Here is a 26,248-nt window from a genome sequence, read left to right as displayed (position 1 = left end):
TGAATATAGTTTCTCAGAACTCCTCTGCCCAGCACTGCCCAGGGCTGCCATGTGACTGAACTGTCTGACTGTCCTCCACAGGGGCTGCAGACGCTGGCTGCACGGCCCCATGTGTGCACCCTTTCCTGACACACCAGGGGATTCTCAGGGTGTGGGGTTTCACATCCACTTAAGACAGGATGTTAGGCCACAGCCTGATGAGAGTCCAGGTCCCAGACGCTGAACATTTCATGAGAAGGTGTTCCGGAAGCCGCAGAGGGCCGGCAAGTCGCCCTGAGAGAGACGTCATGAAGCTGTAATTCTCAAAACTGACTCAGCAGTAGAGCCCCTGCCTAGGGTGCCTGGTGGAGGCCTGGATTCCCTTCTGCCTCTGTGTCCTTGGGTCTCTGTGTCTGTGTTTGCAGCGCTTTCTTTTGTTTTTTTTGTTTGGTTTATGGTTTTTGAGGCAGGCTCTCACTGGGTTTGAAACCCTAGGCTCAAGCAGACTCCCTACATATGCCTGTGGGCAGCAGGTTCTGGTGTGAAGGGGGTGCGTACCCCTGTCAGGAGCTCCTGGGGAGGAGGACCAGTTGCCAGGGGCTCCCTAGGCAAGCCTTACGGGAGAGATTTTCCCGGAAACAAGCAGTCCAACATGGGCAGAGGTGGCTGTCAAAGGAACCCTCCTCTGCCCACGGCCTGGGAGGGCAGCAAGCATTTTGAGCAAGAAGCCTTATCAGTTTCCTTCCGCCTTGGGATGCGGCTTGCTGAGCTGGCTCTGGTAACTCTGCCCCCATGAGCCACGTCCTTGACTCCAAGGAGGCAGTTTCAGAAGCAAGAGCCAGAGCTGGTCACACACAGCCTCAGCCTGCATCTGTAGCACGTCCAGAGAGGCTCAGGCCAGGGGCTTTTGGCAGGGCAGGTGTCAGTGCCCCAGGGCCTAGGCAGCCCCTACCCTCAGGCCCTGCTGCCTTTTCCCATGGGCGATGGTCCCTGTTAGGGAGTGGTGGGTAGGCACCAGTGTAACCTCTTCCCACTTGTGTTCAGCAGCCTGGTGGCAAGCAATCCAGAGTTCTAGGCCGTGCAGTTGGCATGCACCCTGGGCTCACCTCCCAGAGCACTTGCTAGGAGGGGTGGTTTTCTCTGAGCCTGGCTGTGGGCATGTGGGCCCAAGCGTGGATGTGTTTAGGCTCATGCGGGAAAAGGTGTGGAGGGGCTTGTGCGAGGGCATGTTTGTGTGAGCTTGTGTGCAGAGGGTGTGTGTGTGTTCATGCACATGTGTTTGTGTAGATGTGAGTGTGTGGGCATGCAGGCGTCGTGTCATTTGGCAGATGTTTTTCAAATGCCGCATGGCAGACTGACCCAGCTACACCGTCATGAGGTGATGTCGTGTGGAGGGTTCCCTGTTGTACCTGTAGGCCATTTTTGACTGAACATCCACCCGCAGTGACTGTTGGCGTGCAGGCGTGTGTGACTAAGGTGTAGAATTTAAGTTCTCACCCGTGTTCCTCACACAAATCATTCTTGCCTTCTGGTGGCACCAGCTGGAACATTCTATGATTGACTCTCAGAGTGACCCGAACTGCCAGATGAGCCCCTGCTGCACTCGGACTGCCGCCCATGTCCTTGGTGAATGAAAAGGGTCTTTAGATGTAGCCCAGGTTAGCCTAGAACTCAGGATCCTCCTGCCTCAGCCTCCCATGTGCTGGGGTGACAGGTGTGTGTTACCAAGCCTCGTTTTTTTATTCTTTGGTCAGTTTTCCTTTTGGTGTGTACGTATGTGTGTGTGTGTGTATGTGTGTGTTAGTGTCCTGTGGAGGTCACAGGACACCCTGAGGGAATAGGTGCTCTGCTCCAAGCAGGGGTAGGTCCTGACATCCAGCAACCACTGTCATCTGCAGAGACATTCTCAGTCCATAAAGAAGTGATTGCGTCACCGGAAGCTTTGTGTGGCATTTGTAGGCTGTGCTCTGAGCCTGCTGCCGAGACCAGGGGCAGAGGCTCTCGGGTCTCCTGACCCTCCTCACCACACCACCTGAAGCAGCCAGCAGCTGGCTTCCTGTCTGGCCCGCTGTGTTCTAGTGGGTGCTTCTGTTTTACTAAAGTCCTGTAAAACTCGCCAGTTCCTCAGCAGTCAGTAGGTTAGTGCTGTGCATCCCAGAACTTGTCCGCAGCCCTGGAAGACCTGGCTCCCGAGCCCCCCAACCCTCCATCCCCCCAGCCCCCGGCAGCCTCTGCAGATTGGCTTGTTCCGGGTGTTTCTTGTCACTGGGTCACACACTCAGTGTCCCCCTGTGTCGGTGTCTGTTTCTTTGTTTTTGTCATGCAGGCTAGCCTTGCCTCAAACTCCCTATAAAAGCAAAGATATATTTGAACTCCTGACCTGTCCCTCTGTTTCCACTGGCGCAGTGTTGGGCGACAGGTGCAGCTGCCTCCAGCCTTGGGGGATGGAACGCAGGACTCCACATGCGAGGTCGGCACTGCCAACTGAGCCGTAGCCGCATCATGGTTCCTGACTTCAGCCAGGTTGTACTGTGCACCGTGCCTGTTCCCTCTCATAGCTGAGTGGTGTTCCACCGTGTGGCTGGGCGATACTTTATTCGTCCATCAGTGAGCATTTGGTGTGTTTCTGCCTTTCAATGCAAGCCACGCTGGATGCATTCATGGACTAGGATTTGAGTTCCTGAGTCTTGGGGTCTAGACAATCAGAATGCCAGGTCTGTGTGTGTTGTTGGGGGCTAGCGGCAGGTGAGTGTCAGGGCAGCTCCTCCCGTGCCCGTGGATGCTGTGCTGGTTTCTAGTTATGAGCTCTCAGGAACACACTGCGGGAATATTTGATGCCTCCCTGGTTTCCCTGGAGAGATTCATGGCGGTGGGGACACCTGCTTGCTGCTGAGTCCCATGACCCGAGTTCAATCCCAGAACCCTCACTGTGGAAGAGAGAATTGACTTCTGCCAACTGTCTTCCAGTGTGCGCCTGTGTACATAGTTGGGATTAGATAATAGGGAGAAACAATGTCCCAAGGCCTGTGGTGCACAGCTGTCACCCCAGCACTCAGGAGGCAGAGGCAGCCCTATGCATTGAGCCAGCCTGGTCTACATAGAGGGTTCCAAGGTCCCAGAGCCTCATAGTTTAGACCCTGTCTGAAAAGACAGACCAAAAACAGAGCAACAACCAATAACACTGTCTGTGCGCGCGCGTGTGTGTTTATGCTTGTGTACACTCCTGCCATGCTGCACAACCAGAGATCAGAGGACTTTTGGGGAATCAGTGTTTTCTTCCTTCCTTCCTTCTTATTTTGTTCTTTTGAGATTTATATATATATATATATATATATATATATATTTTTTTTTTTTTTTTTTTTTTTTTTTGAGGCAGGGTCTTGTGTATCCTAAACTTGCCATGGATCTGAGGCTGGCTTTGAACTCATGATCTCGGCCTTCCAAATGCTACAGTAATAGCATTTACTGTAACAGCAACCCCACACAACCTCTGCGTGCTTCTGAGGCACAGTCTCCCATTCCTTCAGCTCTGGTAGCTCCCACCCTGACTCTCTGTGACACTCTGAACTACAGAGGTGTGCCACCACATCTGGCTCTCTCTGTGGGCTCCAGGGATGCAACCCAGCGTCAAGCTCCAGCGGGCACTCTGCCCTCGGGGTCCTCAGCTGCTGGTCCTGAACACAGTCAGCCTTGTCTAGATGTCTTTTTCTTCTTTTTCTTTCCGAGACAGGGTTTCTCTGTGTAGCTTTGGCTGTCCTGGACTTGCTTTGTAGACCAGGCTGGCCTCGAACTAACAGAGATCTGCCTGCTTCTGCCTCTCTGAGTGCTGGGGTTAAAGGCATGCACCACCATGCCCAGCTAGTTTCTATTTTTATTTTTGTTTTATTTAGTGTGGGGTGTTCTGCATGCACCTGTGTCTGTGTGCTGCTGCATGCCTTTCATAGTTAGAACATTTAGACATGGGTGCTGCAGAGCTGGCACAGCAGTTAAAGTGCTGTGTGCTTTTCCAGGGGACCCAGCTTCGGTTCCCAGCACTCCCACAGCAGTTCACAACCGTCTGCTACCTCAGTTCAGGAATCCAGGGCCCTTTTGTGGCCTCTTTGGGCACTATGGTATGCAATGGCATCTATGTTTAATTCCCACGTGCAAGTTTTTCTACAGATCTGACTGTGGGGCTGGGTGTGTTTGGGGCTTTGTCTGCTTGAGTGTGTGTTTCCTGCTGTTTTGAAACACTGGGTGTTGAAGGCCTCTAGGCTTCTGCTGCCGAGTCATACTTCTGCAAAGTCAGAGGCTGGCAAACGTCTGGAAATGGCTACAAAGTAAATATCGTAGCTCTCTTTCTCTCTGGCTGCACACCCCAGCCCTCCTCACTTTTTAGTTTGAGGCAGAGTCAACCTGAGTTACCCAGGCTGGCCTTTAATTCGCCTCCTTGGGCCTCAGCCTCCCTGGTAGCTGGGTGGATAGGTGTGGGCTGCCAGCGAGTGTGCCTATGTGCACTGAAGCAAATATTTATTTTAGAGCCTCAAAAATGCCAGGCAAGTTCCCCCCACTGAGCTGCACCTCAGCCTCAAGTGATTCCACAAAGATGTGCTCTCCCAGCTGCTGGCTGAAGGGAGAGACGCAAGGGTGAGGCTTGTCTTGTCTGCCTTGAGCGTTGCCATGGTGCTGCGGGAAGCGTCACTGTCACCTTGTCACAGGACTTCTTTCAGCCTTGTACCTCCTGCTGCTTCTTGGCTCAGGATCCCAGAGCTGGTGTCATCTTTCGCCTCCTGGTCCAGCCTTTTAGGTGTGTGGTGCCGGTTCACACTTCTGCAAAGTCAGCAGCCAGCTCACGGCTCTTCAGCCCTTGGTCTCTCTTGTCACCGTCCTTTTTTTTTTTTTTTTTTTTGTATTGTAGCAAAAGCGGCCACACACAGTATTTCTGCCTTGGACTAGAACTTCATAAGAACAGGCAATGAGACCACCACACCCACTATCTCCTGGCCATGAACGAACTCCTCTTCATCCTTCAGAGCCCCTCTTTGATGGCACTGCTCCTTTTACAGCTTCTCAGCTCCCTAAGATAATTACTCCTACTATGTCTCATTTGCTTTTGGGGTTGCAGACCAGCTTTTTCTGTCAGTCTTTGAGCAAAGGCTTCATTAGTCTTCAGTTGGTACACAGTTGGCTCATGCACTTGGCCAATACTGGTTTTGTGCCTCTTGCTGCAAACCACCACACAGACTATTACCAGCATCAACTCATGTTCCTTTTTTTTTTTTTTTTTTTTTTTTGCAGCCTTTACAGGATTGGGGTGTGGCTCAGCAGTAGAGCCCCTGCCTAGAATCCCCCAATGAGGGGCTGGGGGCGTGGCTCAGGGTGCAGCCCCTGCCTAGAATCCCTCAGTGAGGGGCTGGGGGCCTGTCTCAGGGGCGGAGCCCCTGCCTAGGATTCCCCAATTACCCCCTACCTCCAGCTTCCCCTGGGTGTTTTGCCTTAGCTCAGGGGTATTGCCCCTGCATTATCTGTAGGAGGCTCTGGGTTCCATCATGTTTGCTATGAAGGAAAAAGGTAAATGGAGAACTTGGGTCCTCACACAAGAGGACTCAACAACAAGCTGGTTGTTTCTGGTCTGAGCTGCCTTAGTGGGTTCCTTTGTTGGTCTGTCTCTGTCTCTGTCTCTGCCGGTGAGATCACCAAGCTACTCTCTTCCTCCCTTCTAGTGGCAGGAGGCGCGCGCCCGCTGGTGAGGCATGCTGAGTTCCGGAGGCCGGCAAGATGAGTGCGCAAGAAGCGGGCAGCTCCGGCCGTCGGCAGCAGGCCACCTACCAGCTGCACATCTACCCGCAGCTGTCCAGCACTGGGAGCCAGGCCTCATGCCGCGTGACCGCCACCAAGGACAGCACCACGACCGACATCATCCAGGACGTGGTGGCCAGCCTGGGCCTAGACGGCTCAAAGCGCTACGTGCTGGTGGAAGTGAAGGAATCGGGCGGGGAGGAGTGGGTGTTGGATTCCAGCGACTCGCCCGTGCACCGCGTGCTGCTGTGGCCACGACGCGCCCAGGACGAGCACCCGCAGGAGGATGGCTACTACTTCGTACTGCAGGAGCGCAATGCCGACGGCAGCATTCAGTATCTGCACATGCAGCTGCTGGCCCAGCCCACAGCGGCCCGGCGCCTCGTGGAGCGTGGGCTGTTGCCAAGGCCTCAAGCCGACTTTGACGACCTGTGCAACCTGCCGCAGCTGACTGAAGCCAACCTGCTGCAGAACCTGAAGCTGCGCTTCCTGCAGCACAAGATCTACACGTACGCAGGCAGCATCCTGGTGGCCATCAACCCCTTCAAGTTCCTGCCCATTTACAACCCCAAGTACGTGAAGATGTACGAGAACCAGCAGCTGGGCAAGCTGGAGCCGCATGTGTTCGCGCTGGCTGACGTGGCCTACTACACCATGCTGCGCAAGCGGGTGAACCAGTGCATCGTCATCTCGGGCGAGAGCGGCTCTGGCAAGACCCAGAGCACCAACTTCCTCATCCACTGCCTCACGGCGCTCAGCCAGAAGGGCTATGCCAGTGGCGTCGAGAGGACCATCCTGGGTGCAGGGCCCGTGCTGGAGGTGAGCACTGGGGCCTGGAGGCAGAGGATGGCATGGGGAGCACTGGCCTGCTGCCCCAGTTCTCTGTGGTGCTCAGGGTCTTCCCAGCACTCACTGGGAGAGGCTGGGTCTCTGTGTGCAGAGCTTGCATGCCACTCAGGTTCTGTGCCTAGCACCACACACAGAGAAAATGCACCCAGGGTGGCGGGCGGGGCTGGATGAGGCAGGCCAGAAGGCTGCGAATTGGCTTCCTAGAACCATTCTGTGTATCTGGTGGGCGTCGAGGCTGCCTCCAGCAGGCCCTGGGGTGGCTGGGAGGAGGGGGGGGGAATGGCTGGCACCACAGCTTATGGGGAGGAAACCATCCCAGACTCCACACCTTATGCCTGCTGCCCAAGCTCCCCAGTAACCAAATTCCACGGGAGCCATTGATATGTCACTGTGGGCAAGCGTCTGGGCATGGGCGACAGGAGTGAGCCCAGCCCTGGGCATTTTAGGGCGAGATGTCAACATGTCTCGGGCCTGCAGCTCTGAAGTTGGGGGTCCCATGCTCTGTTCTTCTTCGTCTCTCTTTTTAGTGGTATGCTTTCTTTCTTTTCTTTGTGTTTATGTGTGTGTATGTGCACATGCGTGGGTGTTTTGCTTGCATGTGTGTCTGCCTGGTGCCTGCAGAAACCACAAGAGCATCAGATCTCCTGGAACTAAGTTATAGACAGACGTTAGCTGCCGTGTGGGTGCTGGGAATCGAGCCCGGGGCTCTGGAAGGGCAGCCTGTGCTCTTAACACTTGAGCCATCTTGCCAGCCCATCTTTCTCAATAGGCTTTTATTTTTTTACTTTTACTTTTTAAAGATTTATTTATTTATTAAGTATACAGTGTTCTGTCTGCATGTATGTACACCTGCATGCCAGAAGAGGGCATCAGATCATGTTACAGATGGCTGTGAGGCATCCTGTGGTTGCTGGGAATTGAACTCAGGACCTCTGGAAGAGCAGGTGGCGCTGTTAACCGCTGAACCATCTCTCTAGCCCTCAACAGGCTTTTTTAAAAGTCAGTTACTTTTGTATGTGGGTGTGTGTGCACAGTGTGCATGTGGAGGTCGGAGGTCAACTCCAGGCTTAGCTTCCCTCCATGTGACTTCCAGGGATGCAGCTCAGGGCATCATCACGCTTGGTGTCAAGCACCTCAGCCACTGAGCTGGAGTGCTGGCGGCCAGTGGGCTTGTTTGTTTTGTTTTCTGAGACAGGGTTTCCCTGTGTGGTCCTGACTGTCCTGGAACTCATTCTGTAGACCAGGCTGGCCTTGAGCTCAGACCCCCCTGCCTCTGCCTCCGACTGCTGGGATTTAGAGTGTGCTCCACCACCCAGCTTGGTGGGTCTGTTTCCGAAGCAGCCTGAGGGAGAGAGTGCCGAGCAGGGAGCAGGCCTCTCTGAGCCTCCTCCAACTTCCGCCTTCTGTTTCACGGGCACCTCGCCCTGTGTTCACTGTATCTGAAGGCAGTACTGCCTGCCTTCCTCAACCATCACCCCGGGCGGTGCCCATCCCCGTGGGGTTGCTGGTCACAGGGTCAGACTCACTATGCCCCTTGCAGTTGGGCCTGGTGATTCGTGTGTCTGAGGTCCCTCTGCTTTTTGTAACTTGGGAGCTTTTTCCCCCTTGCTAAGTAACATCCCCTGACAGTTGATCCTCCGTATGTGGGGGGCTCTGTGTCCAGAGTCAGCTGACCTGTCTGTGTGGGGGCTGGGTGTTAGCACTTGGGCTTAACCCCCCAAGCCCTGGGCATTGCTATAGGGCAGAGCTAGGAGGCTGGGACTCGATGGCCAGCCAGACTAGACTAGCACTGTTCGAGGGGTGCCGCCTATGCTGTCCTCAGGCCTCCGTGCCGTATGCACAAGCGTGAAAGCTCAAATGGGGCTGGAGAGGTAGGTCAGTGGTTAAGGACCAGAGTTCAAGTCCCAGCACTCACATGGTAGCTCACAACCATCTATAATTCCTGTTCGAGAAGATCTGGTCCCAAGAGTTCCTGCACATGCAGTGCACATAAACACATGCAAGCCCCACCCAGAACAGAAACAAATATAGGGGCTACATGTGATCTGTATTGATCATGAAGACTTCCCTGTCATTGTCCCCAAACAGGACTGTTACCAGTTTCTCAGTCATGTGGAGGATGGCACGAGAAAGGCTTTAGAAGGGTGTGGCCTGGGGTGTCTTGAACCAAGCCTACCCCCATCCTATGAGTGCTGGACCAGGATGGGGCATGACCCTGAGATGGGGGACCTCCCTGAGGGGTAGGTAGCTCCCATGACCCTGAGATGGGGGACCTCCCTGAGGGGTAGGTGGCCCCCATGACCTTGAGATGGGGGACCTCCCTGAGGGGTAGGTGGTCTTCCCCCACCCCCTGCTCCGCTCCCGTTAGCCCATGGCGTCCTGCTCTGCCCCTGCATGAAGGGCTGCTGTCTGCTGTGCAGTCAACTGCCCTTGGTTCTAGCTTGCTGCATTCTTCTGGCTTCCGCTTTCCCCGGGATCATGCAGGCGGCATGTGAGGTCACAGAGCTCAGCTGTGCCCCAGCGCGGGCTGTGCTTCTGCTTTTCCCCACAGCCCAGAGGAAACCTCAGCGTCCCATGCTGCGTAAACTTAAAAAACCCCACTGAACAGAGTAGGTTTTCTACCTCCCACCCCAGCCTTCGGGAGCTGCAGACAAGAGGACAAGGAACCTGGGGCCAAGGACTACTTAGAGAATGTGAGGCCAGCCTGGGCTACATGAAACCCTGACTCAAAAAGAGAAAAGAAGTTAGGTTTCCTTTTGAATCTGGCTTCCCTGACTTGTCAGTTCATCTGTGCAGATCAACTGCCCGCCCTACAAATACAGGTCAGCCTCAGTCATCAACAGCCAGCCATCAGTTGAGGATAAGAAATGGAAAAGTCCCCAAAGAAGCCATTTGTCAGGCCGGGTGTGGTGCACACCTGTGATCCCAGCCCTGGGGAGGCAGAGGCAGGTGGATCGCTGTGAGTTTGAGCTGTTTGTCCTGTTGTTTTGTTTCTTTGTTTTGTTTTTCGAGACAGGGTTTCTCTGTGTATCCTTGCCTGTCCTGGACTCACTCTGTAGACCAGGCTGGCCTCCAACTCAGAGATCCACCTGCCTCTGCCTCTTGGGTGCTGGGATTAAAGGCGTGCACCACCACAACTGGGTGTTTGTAGGTTTTAAATTGAACTTGCTCTGTGTGACATGGCGAGCCCTCTCGCCATTCCGCCTTGTGCATGAAGAGGACCCCTGTGCTTGTGTGCGCTGTGCTGCAGTTGTCGTGTGTGCCTTGCTGATAGCACCAGAGGCGAGAGTGGAGATGTCAGGCAGAACCCGCAGCCCCTTCTCCCACTGAAAAGGTGAGAGTGCGAGAGAGGCCGAGGGAGGCGCGAGCTAAAGGAGCCCGCACTGTGATGATTCCTGCAGCCCTGTTTCCAAATGAGGTCAGACGTCCACCTTCTGGGCCAAGGATGGAGGCGTGACTTTTGTGGGGACACACATCCATCCACAGTGGCCCACATAGACTAACCACTGGTGACACTCAGAGACTTTATTCCCAGGGCAAGTGACCAGCTCCATAGTTGTCTCAGGACCTGTCCTTTCTCTTGTGCTGGTGAAGCCACTGACCCTCTTCCTCCTCCATCACCGCACGCCCCTAGGAATGCTGGCACAGTACTGGCTGCTGTCGCTGTCAGTCACTTAGTGACTGCTGTGAGTCAGATACCAGTCCTGCTGCCTTCCTTCTTGGGGCCTTAGCCAGAGAACAACCTGGCCCCCTCGTTGGCAGTCTCAGGCTCAGGAGGGTGGTGGCATTGCTGGGTTCTGTGAGCCAGAGCCAGCTCCATGGCAGGCAGGCAGCATGCTTCTGGGGGTGTCTGTCAACTTGAGGCTCTCTGCTCAGTGCTCAGAGCTGGCCTTCTGAGTATGGGCACTGCCTGTGATGGTGCCAGGTACTTCTCTGCACCCCAGATGCCAACACCTACCAGAACCCCTGAGAACATGACCTCCCCCTAAACACTGCCTGTAGGCAGGGAATCCTGCCAGAAGGTTTTCTTTATTTCTTTTTAAATTTTGATTTAGTTTATCTATTTACTTACTATTTTGGGACAGGGTCTCATTGTGGCCCTGCCTGGCCTGGAAATCTATAGGTAGACCAGACTGGCCTTGAACTAAGAGAGCTCCGGGTGCTGGGACTAAAGGTGTGTGCCATCACAACCCCTAATCGTTATTTGTTTCTTTTATTTACTTCTCTAATTTCATTTTTAATTATGTGTTTTGGGTGAGCTGTGTACATGAGCACTTTTATTCCTTTGTTTTGTTTTATGTTTATTTTGAGACACGTACCCATGTAGCTCATGCTAGTGTCAAACTTAGTATGTAGCCGAGGATGACCATGGACTCCTGACCCTCCTGCCTTCATCTCCCAAGTGCTAGGATGACAGGTATGGACCATACAACTCACTCCCTCCTTGCCTTCCTCCCTTCCTGTGTTTCTGTATTGCCAAAGCTGCTCTCAACTTGTCCATCCCCCTGCCTCAGCTTTTGAGTACTAGATAAAAGGCACTGGCCAAGCCAGGAATGCCTTTAATCCCAGCTCTTGGGAGGCAGAGGCAGGTGGATTACTGTGAGTTCAAGGCCAGCCTGGTCTACAAAGAGAGCCCAGGACAGCCAAGGCTACACAGAGAAACCTTGTCTCAAGGGGGAAAAGAGGCCCTGGCCAGCAGATCCAGCAAGAGCCTTGTGTTAGCTAAACATCTGGGGCCCCTGTCCCCTGGTCACAGCTGCCGGGGGCCAAACCAAACCCTAGTATATCCTAGGTCACAGGTTAACCCAGCTCATGTGAGTTGCTAGCCTCACTCAGTCCTATCCTCTCAGGGTCTCAGGCTGCACAGGCCAAAAACAAATGCAGCTTGCAATGTCAGGGACTTTTTCTCAGCTCCCCAAAAGGAGAAGTTGGGTTGCTTTGAGGTCAGAGTGTCATTGGGCCCTGTTGTCCCCTCAGGCCCGAGTGCAGCTCGCAATGCAGCGCTGGCCAGAAAACAGGAAGACCCCTGTGGAAGGCAGGGGCCTGTCCGTCAGTGTCCCTGCATTCCTCTGTGACAGTCGCCACTTCAGAAGATGTAAGGAGAGCAGAAGCCAGGGCATCCTCCGGGGACAAGGACAGGCCCTGCACACTGCCACCCTCAGAAGAGAGACACGGTGTGGGCTATTGGCTGCCTTAGCTGACAACAGCAGTAAGCCACCTGGGGACTTTGTGAACATGGTGAACTGTCACTCTCAGTGGGCACAGCAGAGTAGCCTAGGACAGGGGGCAGGCTCAGTCCCGTGAAGCACGGCACATACTGGCTGGCCCTGCTGTGTCTCCAGCTGCTGCTGGAATGTGTGGGCCAGCATGGGCCCACATTCATGGCTGCTCTCCCCGGGCCCTGCCTTCACTGAGCCACAGGCCGGGCCACAGCAGCAGAGGAAGCTGAGGAGGGAGACAGTGCACAGCTGCGGCCCCACGAGCACTGCCTGTGCTCCAGAGCAGGAAGTGTCCTGAAGTTGCTGCTACCTCCCGCCCAGGGCCAGGGTGTGTCCACCCTGTAGGTGGCCAGGACCTTTACCCACAGACCATGGCTTCTTGATGGCTTGGCTCTGCCTAGCCACAGGGACATGGCCTCAATGACATGAGGAGCCTGAGAATCCAGGAGAAGGTATTTAGCCAGGCTGACGCAAGTGGAAGATTCTAGAAGTGAGAGTATCTCAGCCTGAGTAGTGGGTTGTTTGACAGTCTTGATATTGACAGATAAAAAAATGTATGGTTCACGGGCTGGAGATATGAGTCAGAAGTTAAGAGAACTGGCTGTTCTTCCAAAGGTCCCGAGTTCAATTCCCAGCAAGCACAGTGGCTCACAACTATCTGTAATGGGATCTGGTGCCCTCTTCTGGCGTGCAGGTGTACATGCAGGCAAAACACTGTATACATAATAAATAATAATAATTTTCTTAAAAACCAGGTGTAGTGGTACAGGCCAGTAGTCCTAGCACTTGGAAGGCAGAACCAGGCGGATCTCTGTGAGTTCAAGGTCAACCTGGTCTACAAAGCAAGTCCAGGACAGCCAGGCTACACAGAGAAACCCTGTCTTAAAAAAACAAAACCAAACAAAATACTAATAAAGAAATCTTTTTTAAAAATGTGTGACTCAGCCAGCTAGTAATAGTGCACACCTTTAATCCTAGCACCCTGGAGGCAGAGGCCAGCCTGGTCCTCACAGTGAGTTCCAGGACAGCCAGGCCTACACAGAGAAACCCTGTCTCAGAAAAAAAACCAAAAGAATAAAATAGTGTGGCTCAGTTACATGTGGCAACATGCGCCTGTCAACATAGCACTTGGAGGCCAAGGCAGCTGCAGTTCCTGTTTGTCAACCAGAAGTGCGGCTCAGCAGCTGCTGTTGTTCTGAGGGGACCCTCTAAAGTGTCCTGTTCTGGAGCTTTGTCCCAAGGCAACCATGTTGGCAGCTGGTGGACGTTGTTGACGTCACTGGCACTGAGGGGGTTTGAGGGGTCTGTTCTCCAACTCAGTGCTTGTTGGGCCAGCGCTCACAGTCTCAGTGAGGGGCTGGGGGCATGGCTCAGGGTGGAGCCCCTGTCAGGGTCAGTAGGTCCCTGCAGGGCTTCCTCACTTCCATCTACTGCCCTCTGCAGAGTCACACACCTGATCCTCCTCCTGCCTCCATCTCAGGACTGCCCGGATGACAGGTGTGTACCAGAGGCCTGCTTTGTGTGGTTGGGGGTGTTATTCAGGCCCTGTGTGCACTGAGCTATAAGCACCCTACCAACTAAGCTACAAGCACTCTGCCAGCTGAGCTACATGCCCAGCCCAGTGCTGGTTTTCTTGTAGACAATGGGCATTCATCCCTTTCTAAAGGGTTTGATTTCTGGGCTTCACTTTTTCATGGTTAACTGCAGTTTGAAATACTAAGTGGAAAAATCCAGAAATGAGCAGTTTCAGGTTTCACCGTTTCATGTCAGACGCCTGAAGGCTTCCTGAGTGTTCAGGAAGATATAGGCCGAATGCTGGGTTTGGCTCTGCCCATGCTTGTGGATGTCCACTGGGAGGCTGAGGTGTTTGGTTTTGATTATCAGCTTGACACAGTTGAGAAACAGCTGTGATGGCAATGGCTGGACCGTGTGGGTCTGGATGATGCCATTGAGGTGGGAAGGCACACTCTGGGCGGCGGCACCCCTTGGGTTTAGGTCCTAGCCTGGGTGAAGAGAGCAGGGAGCACTGTGTGAGGCATTTGTTCCCTGCACTCTGAACTGTGGCTGTGACCAGTTCAGCAGCATCCTCGATGCCCCATGGTGATTGATGCAGATGGATGCTACATGGGCTGTGAGTCAAGTTACCCCTGCTTCCTGGGGGGGCTTTTATGAGGTTACATTGTCATAACAACAGGAAAGAACATGAGTAGAGTTGTGGAAAGATCTGCAATGGGCTATGGGCGTGGATCAGGGGTGGAGCCTCTATCTAGAATCCCCCAGTGAGGGGCTGGGGGCGTGGCTCAGGGGTGCAGCCTCTGCCTAGAATCCCCCAGTGAGGGGCTGGGGGCGTGGCTCAGGGGTGCAGCCTCTACCTAGGATCCCCCAGTGAGGGGCTGGGGGTGTGGCTCAGGGGTGCAGCCTCTGCCTAGGATCCCCCAATGAGGGGCTGGGGGCGTGGCTTGGGGGTGCAGCCTCTGCCTAGGATCCCCCAGTGAGGGGCTGGGGGCGTGGCTTGGGGGTGCAGCCTCTGCCTAGACTCCCCCAGTGAGGGGCTGGGGGCGTGGCTCCAGGTTCCATTCTTTAGTGTACACATGCAAATACAACATGGATAAACATGGCTTTCTTGTCATTCTTACTTTTCGTTGCTATGACAAAACACCTGAGGTGGACAAGTGAAAGGCTTGTCTTGGCTTTTAGTTTGAGGGTCAGTACATGGTGGGCTTTGGGTCTGAGATGAGGTAGCTGGTCTGTTCCTCACAATTGCTGGGGTCTGGGGTAGGGAGATCAGGAGCAAGCGCTAGCTGCCAGGGCATACTGCAGTGAGCTGCTCCTCTAGCCAGTTCCTGGCTTTTTCCTGGCAGCATATTTCTTCATGAATCCGTGGGTGGATTTGAACAGTAATGAGTGAGTGCTTGTGGCGCAGCTGCATTGGGACCAAGCCACAGGAGACTGCCATTCCCTAGGCCGGCTCACACAGCAGCCGCTCACCGCACTCATGTGTCCAGTGTGCTGTGGGGCTGGGCAGAGGGCATGCACGGTCTGTGCAGGCCTTGAGCAGTCCTGGAACTCACCCCTAAAATACTGAGTGGTGACTGTACTTCCGTGTACATGTAGAAAGTTCTAGAGCCCTATAGAGATGTCAGTGTCATATGTGCCATGTGCATTTGCCTGACTCCTGTCCCCAGCCTGGCTCCTGGCACAGATGCACAAGGAAGTTTTAGAAGTAGGCATTCCATAATGTTGAGAGGCTGTGTTTGCCCATGCAAGAGTCTCAGTAGTGGCAGGTGACTTTACAGTGCTGGTGGCCAGGCGTGGGTCGTGTGTGTGTGTGTGTGTGTGTGTGTGTGTGTGTGTGTGTGTGTGTGTGTTGTATACGGTCCAGAGACCAGCCTCAGGTGACGGTCCTCAGCCTCAGGTGACTGTCCTCAGCCATCTTCTTCTTAGAGACATGGTGTCTCACTAGCCTGGACCCTGCCCAGCAGGCTAGGCTGGCTGTGGCCTTCAAGCCCTAAGGACCCTCCTGTCTCTGCCTACTGGGATTACCAGCCCCCGCTACCGTGTCAGCTTCTTTTCATGTGGGTTTTGGGTGCTAGGCTTAGGTCCTCATGCACACACAGCCATTGCTTTACCGCTGGGCTGTCCACTGAGCCCCCTTCTTTATGACCCTGCCATCACCACGTCCCTGGCTTGTAGAGTGAGTCACCAGCAACTGCCTGGAACTGCTTTCATCCTGCCTGCCAGGGACATGGAGGCCACCAGGCCCAGAGACTGAACAAGACCCAGGAGTCCCCTTCAGTCTCCCGTGATCCCTGCACTTCCTTCCTAATGTGGGGGTTGTGATGTGAGCCTGTGGGTACCTGGAATCGTAGCAGTGTCCGTGGTGTCTGATGTGCCCTTAGGAGCTCGGAGACACACAGAGAGGATTTGATGAAAATCACAGCCTGAGTTGGTGAGGCAGAGACACCAGCAGGAGGTAGTGGCTCCTGCCTGGCCACAGGCTAGGGAGGAGTGGTGAGCGGCCATTGAGTTCCTGGCTTTGGTGTCTGCACCCTCTCCACCTCAAGGACACTGAGAGCTGGAGAGCAGTGGGGGTACCCACAAGAGCCAGTGCTTCTGCAGAAGAGAGAGAAAGGGTAGGCCAGCAGCCGGCCATGTAGGGAAGGCGTGGGGTGGATGAGGGAACACTGTGTTGACAGCTGTGTGTCCTGGGACCATTCCTGGGAAGGGATGGAGGAGCCATCAGGGCACCAGAGTGGCACTGGGCAGGGGCAGCTGTCACTCCAGGTCTGCCCTGAACCCTGCAGCCTCTCAGCTTCTCCCTGGTGCCGCCCGCAAGGGACAGGCCTTTGCTCACCCGCCTCAAGGCTATTTTAGACTTAGGAGATGTTACATGTTTGGGAACACTGCATCTAAGAGTAGAGTGAATTATGGGGTATAGTTTAAGCATCCAAAAAAGATCTCCTTGAGCTGAGTCCAATAGGCCAAGCCTGTCATCCCAGTGCCTGAGAGTTTGAGGCAAGGTTGGCATCATCCCCAAAGTATCAGATGTCTCAGAAGAAGTGCACAGGGCCTGTGTGAGTGCTGTGATCTGTAGTGCTTTGCTAAGGGACCAGGCCGCGCTGTCGGGGCGTGAGTATCCCCTGTGCAGACCAGGCCCCACACTGCCCCCTTCCCCCCACTGCCAGAACTCCTGAGCCATTAGACCTGCACTGACCTCCCCCTCAGAAACACCCCCTCTCCAGATCTCCAGGTGAAGAGAGCAGCGTGCAGCACGCAGATGTCCAGTCCAGCAGCTACTGGAAGCTGATGCAGGAGGATCATGAGGTCAGGGTCAGCTGCAGTTTACACGGCCAGGTCTGAGGCCAGCCTGGGCTACATGAGATCATTTAAAAACCATGAGGACTCTGTCCACTCAGCCTGTGGAGTGGAGGGTAGTCAGAGGCAGTGTGCTTCAGCTACAGAGGTGGTGTGTTAGCTCTAGGCCTCCACGGCCCAGGAGAGTGACGCCAGCTAAGCGCTTGGTTTGTCTGCTCAGCATTGGCAGGGAAGGGAGCTCTCAAGCTTTCTTCCCGACCAGGAAGAGAGAGGAAAGTGGGAACTGGGGAGATGTGTGCTCCAGCATGGTAGTAATCACTCCACAGCAAACCCAGCCCCGCCTTGCAGACAGACTGTGGTGTGCATGTGTGGACACCTCCAAGCTGTGCCCTGAGCCCCTCTTTGGGTGATGCTAGGCAAGGCTGCATCCTTGACCCATTTGCCCAGCCCCTCACTCAGGGTGTAGCACTTCTTTTTAAAATTTCTATTTCACGTGCATTGGTGTTTTGCCTGCGTGTGTGTCTGTGTAAGAGCATCAGATACCTTGGAACTGGGGTTACAGACAGGTGTGAGCTGCTGTGTGGGTGCTGGGAATTGAACCCGGGTCCTCTGGAAGAGCAACCAGCGCTCTTAATTGCTGAGCCATGTCTCCTGCCCCCAGCACTTTGAATGTCAGTGTGGCTAGCCAAAGGCAGGCAGGTAAAGCTTTGGATTTGAAGCCAGTCTGATCCATATAGCAGACTCCATGGTAGTGGGGGTCACGTAGTGAGATCCCATCCCTGGGAAAGAAACAAGATGGCTTGTAGCTACCTCCATGTTCACGGGATCCCAGGGCATAAGGCCCCTCACACAGCAGCCCTCTCCACCTTCCCATATCTGTGCCAGCACGCTTGTATAGAACTTGTAAAGTTGTCTATGTTTACAAAAGCTGTCGCAGTTCAGGACCTATGCCTCTGCCCTCCATCTCTGAGTGCTAACTGTCACTGCGTCCTCTGAAGCCTCTGAAAACTGCCCAGTTCCAGCCCGTGTGACAATGCCTATGTGCAGGCAACATTGCCTCCAGGGGCTTCCACATACCTGCACCAACATACCTGAGCTGCCTCTTTCCGCTGCCTCAGTTTCTCCGGGGTCTGGGGTTCCGCCAGCGCTTGTTTCTTGCCTGTGTCAGTTGAGAGCAGGACGCTTCACTGTAGTTCTCCTGTGCCTGTCCCTGCAGCAGGAGCGGGGCCGCAGCGCTGCAGCTGGGGGCCAGTGTTGGCGACATTCAGGAGAGTGCACATGACTGTCGTCCTGCCTCAAATGGAAATATTCTGGAGGCTCGCTGCCTAACGGTCCGGCTTCTGCCCTCAGCACCTCAGAATAATTTGGGCCCAGCAAGAGGGCTCAGTGGGTAAAGGTGACTACTGCCAGGCTTGAGAACCTGAGCTCAGTGCCTGGGACCCATGAATGGAAAGATGGAAGTGACTCTGCAAGCTGTCCTCTGGCCTGTCCATGCAGTGCAGCCTCGGAAATCACTTAGTAAACACTTAGAAAATACTTGTTGTAGCTTTTGAGACAGCTCTCACTATGTAGCCCTGGTTGACTTAGAACTTGCTGTGTAGACCAGGCTGGCCTCAAACTCATAGAAATCCTCCTGCTTCTGCCTCCTAGGTGCTGGGGCTGACGGTGTGGACCACCATCTCAGTGTTTCTGTTACTGTGATGAAACACCACGAGCAAAAGTAACCTAGGAGGAGAGGGCTTAATTTGTGTACACTTTCACACCACAGTCCATCATCGCAGTAAGTCAGGGCAGAACCTGGAGGCAGGAGCTGGTGCAGAGGCCATGGAGGGCGCTGCTCACTGGCGTGCTCCTCGTAGCTCCTTATAGACTCAGCACCAGCCCAGGATTATCACCGCCACAGTGAGCTGGGCTCTCAGATTTCAACATCAGTCAAGGAAGCTCCCCCCCAGACTTGCCCGCAGTGTCTCCTGAGGTTCCCTCTTCCCTCTAGCCTGTGCCAGGCTGGCATGAAGCTCCCCGGGACCAGCACCATGCTTCTGTTTTGCTTCGTCTAATGGTGTCACGTTAAATAAATGTAGCTGTAATTCTATGATCCCGCTGCCTCAGCCTCCCAAGTGATAGGCTCATAAGCCTTTGCCACTGCGTCTGACTATACGTGGTAATGCATACTAAGCCCTTTAATTCCTAGGGAAAGCTGGTTGTGGCTTACACCTGTTATCCCAGCTCCTGAGGAGTTAGGGAGCAAGCCTGGGCTACAGTATTTAGACTGTGTCAAACAATACTTTACCTGAGAGAGGTTTGTTTTTAGAAATTTCAGTTTTCTTTGTTTTTTAATTTGGCTTGTTTTTGAGCAGTGGTTTGATGTAACCAGACCTCTAATGTGATATGTAACTGAGGCTGACCTTGAACTCCTCAACCTCCTGCTTCCATCTCCCATGTGCTGAGATGACAGGTGTGCCCTACCACAAGTCTGTGCGGTTGTGCACTAGAACTCAGGGTCTCGCAATGACACCACGAGCTTCTTAAGGTAACAGGAGGCTGCTGGTCTAGTTAAAGCCTTGGCAAGGCACGTGTGGCTGGGCGACGCCTCGGGTGAAGTGACCAAAGACCTGGCTTCCCACCTGAGGCACTCATACAAGTCACTGTGGGGCATTTGTCACAGAGAGGAGAGCCAGTCATCCAACCCTGCTTCAGAGCAGACAGTGGACAGGCACATTGTGATGATGGCTTGTGGGGGGATAGGGGGTAGCGGGAGAGGAGGGGAGGCTAGTACTTGGTCCAGTTGGTAAAGTAGCCAGTAGCAGGTGTGAGGCCGGCTCCATCCCCAGCGCCCTCTTCAGGGAGTGGCTATGACCCAGCCTAGGGAGGCAGGACAGGCCAGTCCCTGGGGCTCCAGGCCGGTGAGTAACCCTGTCCCAAAAGTCCAAGGTGGATGCAGCCTGAGGAGGGACATCTGAGTCTGTCCCCTGTCTATTCATTCGTTAAAGAGTAGGCTGGGGACATTGCTGTCCATAAAAAACCCGAGTCAGTGTCCTGATTCTACTAGGACAGACAGCCAGAGAAAGCCACGGCCTCTGCTGGGGAAGCCCAGGAAGTCTGAGCCAGGCTGTTCCCCTCTGTGGTCTTCTTGGAGAGAGCAGAGGAGAGCCCTAGATGTCCCTGTGTGACATGGACAAAGTCTCAGGATTTGTTCAGTGACTCAGCAGACTGTTGCAGACCTGTTGTCCTGCTCTGTGAGGCCAAGGAAGAGGGTTGGGGTTGTGAGCTAGCCTAGGCTACATGGTGAACTCCTATGTCAGTAACGATTTGTATCATTCCCGGTTTCTCACTTGCATGTGTGGGTTGGAGAGGCGGTTGTGTGCACGTGTGCGTGCCATGACTCAGGAGTGAGTCAGGGCAACCTCAGGTGCGGCCTTCACCTTTCACCTTGTCTGAAGTAGGGTCTCTGTTTTCTGCTGCCCAGGGATTCTCCTCTCCCGCCTCCAGTCACACTGTGTGACCAGCTTTATGTTAGTTCTGGGGATTTGAACTCAGCTTCTCACACTTGCATGGTGAACACTTCACTCTCTGTGCTATCTCCAGCCTTACTTGAGATTTGCTGCTGTTCTGTTCCTGGTGGGAATTGGTCCATCTCAGAGTGACTTATCTTGGCCTCCAGAGTCCCTTGTTCTGGTTCCCACTTCATCTGTAGGTGACACTTAGTGCCTGCTATGGTCAGGGGGCACTGAGCGCGGGGGTGGGGGGGCTTTGTGTCTCACAGTCACCCAGCCTAACCACATCCCTGACGTGTGTAGTTGCCATGTGTCCATTTACAAGCAGCTTTCCAGAGCCTGTGCTGAGCCCCAAGGCCGGAAGAGACCAGAAGAGCCTCTAGGTGGAAGTAGGGTGTGAGGCAGGCCCTGGAGAGCTTCCTCCTTCACTGAGCGAGGAGCTGTGAGGTCAGGCTGACGCTCCACTTCCTGTCGCTGCATATGCGGCTCACCTCTCCCATCGGCCCCCTTGGCCTTGGCTGTCATTCTTCAGTGACTGGGTTGTCCCCATGACTGCTCTGCCCTTCACAGCAGCTGTCAAAAGCAAGTAGGGAGGGGCCAGGGCTGACAGCACTCCTGTGACCCCAGCCACTCAGGGCTGAGACAGGGGCAGCTTGGGCCACAGAGAGAGAAATACCCATCGAAAAAAGCATAAGGGGCTGGTGCTCAGGCCGCAGCACTAGGTAGTTTGGGGTGGCCCTCACCAGCTGTTGCAGTACTTGAGAGGCTGAAGCAGGAGGAATCCATGCCTACTTATCATTTGAGGCTAGCCTGGGCTACATGAGACCCTGTCTCAAAGGCAAAGGACCCCCCAAAAGTCTAAACTCTTCCACTCATTGCACAAATCAATCTCTCTCTCTCTCTCTCTCTCTCTCTCTCTCTCACACACACACACACACACACACACACCTGCATCCTAGAGGAAGCTATAGAATTTTCTGTTCAAACAGTCAGCCAGACCTTTAATCCCAGCACTCAAGAGGCAGAGGCAGGGCTAGCCTGGTCTACAAAGTAAGTCCAGGACAGCCAAGGTTACACAGAGAAACCCTTTCTCGGAAAAAAAAAACCAAAAAAACAAAACAAAACAAAAAAGCAAAAAAAAAAAAACCCTCACAAAACCATTGAGTCAGTTTTCACTGTCCACCTGTTTGAGGCAGGTTGGTTTCATTTCTGCCATGGGGCCCTGCTGGCTTCTGGGCATGTGTCCTGTGTCTGTCATCCTGGTGGCTTCTGTGGCTCTGAACTCAGGGCCCCACATTTGCACCATATGTGCTTTTCCCACCCAGCTGCTCCCCAACCTCCTTTCTCTCTTTTTAAGGGCAGACAGTCCCCGCTGTGTGTGCTCACAGCATGCTTGCCCTGGCCTCCCAGGCCGCTTAGCTTTGTGCTCCCCTGGCCCTGTGCCCGCGCAGGTCTGCAGAGCTCATCCTGCTCTCTTCTCAGCAGCATGCCCACTAAGATCAGCAGAGAGGAGAAGCGTGTGGCCGTGAAGCTGAGCCCTTTCTTCCCTTGGCACCCGGCCTGGGCCTGCGGGTTCAGTAGCGTTGGCGGGGTTCTCCACCCCTAGACGGTGCTATCCCCTCCAGCCCCTGGCCAGCCTTGTGCTCCGAGACACATGCCATGCCTGGAGCTGTTCCCTCCTCTACTATCATAGCAGCGACCGGATATTTTTAGCCTGGCTTTGAAAAGTCGCTGTGTGCTCAGACACATACCAGACGCGTGAGGTCACCAGGCACGGACAAAGCCCTGGCCTGCAGGGTCATCTGTAATCGCAGAATAAAAAAGCCAGCCCCACAGCCTCCCCTGCATCCTGCAGACCCTGCTGCCTGGCTGTCCTCTGACCAAGGCCTGCCGGCTGAGAGGGCTGTGTGGAAAGTTGTCCCCAGCGCTTTAAAAGTGAGCCCTGTACCTCTCGGGTGTAGAAGAGATTTCTAGGGCTCACCTGTTGGAGCAAGCAGCCTTAAGGTTGAGGTGCCTTGACAGCATCTCTGAGAAGTCGGCTGTCCTAGCTCAGACATCCTAGCCCCACAGGGGACAAGGCAGGGCATTTTATGTACCCTTCCATGGGGACTCACTTCAGCTCCTTTAAGCAAACAAACCAGGGTCTCTTTGCAGCTCCCTCCATCATCCCAGGACACCTGGCCCTCCTAACACATGGGAGGCTGAGGCAGGAGGATGGTTGCCAACTCCAGGCCACAGAGTGAGAGAGCCAGTCTTACAACAGGCTCTGGAGAGAGATGGCTCAGAACACACACACACACACACACACACACACACACACACACACACACACAGACACACACACAGACACACACACACACACACACACACACACACACACACACACACCCCACACCCCCTATGAGGCTTTGCATCCTAACCCCAGAGTGACAGCCATGTTGTCAGCACTCACAGGCTGAGCACATGGAGACATGTTTCACACACACATCTGAAACTTGCTTTTTTTTTTTTTTTTTTTTTTAAATTTTTTATTGGAGATGGGCAGTGGTGGCACACACCTTTAATCTCAGCATTCAGGTGTCAGGTGGATCTCTGTGAGTTTGAGGACAGCCTGGTCTACAAAGTGAGTCCAGGACAGCCAGGGCTACACAGAGAAACCCTGTCTCTTAGGGGGAAACTTTGTTGGGCTGCCGAGATGGCTTGAATTTCACGGACTCTTAATGCTCTCTTCTGGTCTTCATAGGTACACAAGGTGCATGCAGAATACTCAAACACATTAAAAGGAAAACCCTTAAAATGTTGTTCACTGCAATTATCTATGTGTGTCTCTGTGTGCACATGCACATATGGGGGTCAGAGGACAGCTTGCAGGAGTTGGTTTTCTTAGAACTGGGTTGTCAGACTTGGCAGCAAGTGTACCCACTGAGCCGTCTCTCTTGCCCTGTGCCTTGTCTCTGAGTATGTAGCACCCACCTAGCTCTGGGGACAAGAATGCTATGCCCACAAGGAGTTCTGGGGCCAGGTGGTGGCCGTGGAGACTCCATGCTGGCATCTGAAGTTCTGCCTTTGTCCCCTCAGGCCTTCGGAAACGCCAAGACTGCCCACAACAACAACTCCAGCCGCTTCGGGAAGTTCATCCAAGTCAACTACCTGGAAAGCGGCATCGTGAGGGGGTAGGTCACTCTGTCTGGGCCTCTCAAGCTAAGGCTGGAATCCAGCGCTGCGCCCCAGTGTACCCCCTGAGCATGGCGCTGAGGGGCAGGTCTGTGCACTGAAGCCCTTCCGTGTGTAAGTGCTGGGGGTGTCACAGGCAGCATAGGGGTGTGCTCTAGCACCAGCTGCATGTGAGGCCCTTACCCGGAGACAGAGCTAGACAGCAGTGTGATGAGACGGTCCCAGGAAGTACTGAAGGGCCAGCAGTGGCTAAGCAGAGGTGGACCGGTAGATTCATGGCTCAAGGGATAGATGTGTGAGTGGCTGGATTTATGTGTAGATTTTGTGTATAGGCAAATGGCAGCTTGGATGCCTGAATGGATTCCTGGGTGGGTGGATAGATTGAGGGTTTTGTGGGCAAGTTAGTGGACGGGTGGGTGGCTGCATGTGTAGATTTTGGATGGATAGATGGATGGGTGGGGAGGTGGATGGATGGGTGGGTGGGAGGATGGATGGGTGGGTGGATGGGTGGGTGGATGGATGGGTGGGTGGATGGGTGGGTGGATGGATGGGTGGGGAGGTGGGTGGATGGGTGGGTGGGTGGATGGATGGATGGGTGGGTGGGGAGGTGGGTGGATGGGTGGGTGGATGGATGGGTGGGGAGGTGGATGGATGGGTGGGTGGGTGGGTGGATGGATGGGTGGGTGGGGAGGTGGGTGGATGGGTGGGTGGGTGGATGGATGGGTGGGGAGGTGGATAGATGGATGGGTAGATGGATGGGTTGATAGATTTGTGGGTGGATAGGTTGAGGGTTTTGTGGGAGTGAATATATGGGTGGATAGATCGGTAGGTTGGTGGATAGGTTAGGAATTTTATGGATAGATTGATAGGTCTTGTGTGAAGGAGGTAGGGATGACTAGTGGGTGGCCAGGCAGACTTTCAGATGGCTTAGTCCGCAGAGAGCATTGGTGAGTGGATGAAGAAATGAGTAGATTAGTGAGTAGGCGGTTATGTGCACAGATGGAGTCATGGGTGGATGGATGGATAGACTTGTGGGTGGATATTTTGGTCGATGGGTTGGCTCCTGGGTGGGTGGTAGGTGGCTGAGTAGAGTAACAGGTTGGGTAGGTGAGTGGGTGGGTGAGTAGGTGCCTGTCTCAGGACTGGGTAGATGTGTGTAGCCTGAACGTCCATGGGTCAGTGGATGAGTAACAGGCAGACCTGTGTGGTAGTGGCCACAGGGGTGGGCTGAGCACCAGATCTTGACAGGTGGGTATAAGGGCATGAGGCAGGGGTGGAGGTGGCTTTTGGTGGACGTGCAGCCTCGTCACTCACGGGCATGCGCCACTGGGCAGCAGATGCACTGGGATGCTCTATAGCACAGTAAGGTTTGCCGCAGTCCCAGGATTCAGGCCCCTCTGTGTGTCAAGGCCGTGGACAGTCGTCTGCTGACAGCTCACACTGGATGTGGACGGAAAGGCTGACCCTCTGGCAGCCCTCCCTCCCCACACTGGGCAGGCTCTGCTGAGGGTGTGGACTGAGGGTCCTGATGAAGGTCAGGTCAGCTCTGGACCCTTGTGACTTCACGTTCCGTGCTTAGCCTCAGCCCCCACAGTCCTGCCTGGGGCTCAGGTGCCACCTGCGCTGCGTGCCCATGGATCCAGCTGGCATACACTCTTCACCAGGATACCTGGGTCATGGCTAAGCTAATCTCTCCTCCAGGTGGGGAGAGTCTAAAGGCAGCACTACAGTACAGTGACAGATGCTCAGTACACAAGATGGCTGCCGAGTAGCTGACAGGAGGGGTCAGGACTATGAAGGACAGTGTAAGGATGGCATGGATCTCATCTTTCTCTTGAAACACCACATGACTTCAGACTTACAATCCACTTACTTTGCAATTTTCCATTTCTTGTTTTCCAAGCTTGGGTAACAAACTACTAGGACAGAACATGAAGCCAGATAAATAAGTGCTTGGTTAGGTCACTCGCACACTCTGTCAGGTACTGCTGCTGGCCCCTACCTAGTGGGTGCAGCCTCCCCGCCGCAGGCTCCCAGCATGCTTAGGGCCAGTGGCCCTGGTGACTAGATCTTTGGATGAACTTTTCTCTCTGGGGCTCAGCAGGCTGCCCGGCTGCTGCCTCACACCCCTGCCCTGCTGCATCGTTGGGCATGGTTCAAGAAAGGAATTCCCTTGTGATCAGCATCCATGGTCCCAGCCTCGCTTCTGAGCCTCGGGGCTGCCATGGCCTGCCGTTTGCCCACTGTGTCCACTCACACTTCTGTCCTGTGTCTTCACACAGCCCAGGGCAGCCATGTGATCGTGGTCCAGGTTCCCCGGTTCTGAGACTTCAGCTCCCGGTGTGTGCAGAAGGGCTCAGAGGGGCCTCTGCTCTCATAGGACCCCCTGCTGGCTTCAGACCTTTAAAACCAAAACTTAGGGGCATACTTTCAGTCCCGGGCAGCTGATGTTCTCCTCAGGCTTCCGTGGGCACTCACTCACGCGGCACAGACACGTGCAGGCAACGCACTGGTTCACATAAAATAGAACTAAATTCAAAATCTAAAAAGCTGGGGGAATTGTCTGGAGCGGAGCCCCTGCCTAGAGTCTAAAACAGAAATCACCAAAGACTGGGAACAGAGAGCTGGCCAGCCATTTTCTAGCAAGTGGTAGCCTGGTTCCACACAGCTGACCTGTCCTCTGCTGAGTAGAGTGATCTACCCCTGCATGCAGGGAGAGGGGTGAACATTCAGTACAGGAGACTGGCCCTAGGACAGGCTGAGAGGCTTAGGACAGGCTGAGAGGTGGGGCAAAAGGAGGAAGTATTTGTGTGACCTAAGCACTCAGGAGGCAGAGGCAGGGAGATTGAGAGTTCCAGGGCCAGGGTCAGGGTCAGCTGGGATTGTCTGTGCGCTGTGTGTACGGTGCCCACAGAAGCTACAAGAGGGTGTGCAGCTCCA

The 26,248-nt window shown here is 54.3% G+C and overlaps 1 protein-coding gene across 1 annotated transcript in view; it reads left to right on the top strand.

The window, feature by feature from the left end:
* Myo9b (myosin IXB) overlaps positions 1-26,248 on the top strand; it is an 87,834-nt gene that overhangs the window by 11,784 nt on the left and 49,802 nt on the right. The window contains 2 exon segments of the mRNA XM_051170042.1: positions 5,682-6,576; positions 23,213-23,307. Coding sequence (XP_051025999.1) covers positions 5,737-6,576; positions 23,213-23,307 — 935 coding nt within the window. The 5' untranslated portion in view covers positions 5,682-5,736.

Source organism: Acomys russatus, chromosome 27 (genome assembly GCF_903995435.1).
Source record: "Acomys russatus chromosome 27, mAcoRus1.1, whole genome shotgun sequence".
Classification (NCBI taxonomy): domain Eukaryota; kingdom Metazoa; phylum Chordata; class Mammalia; order Rodentia; family Muridae; genus Acomys; species Acomys russatus.
This window is presented reverse-complemented; position numbering and strand designations above follow the sequence as displayed.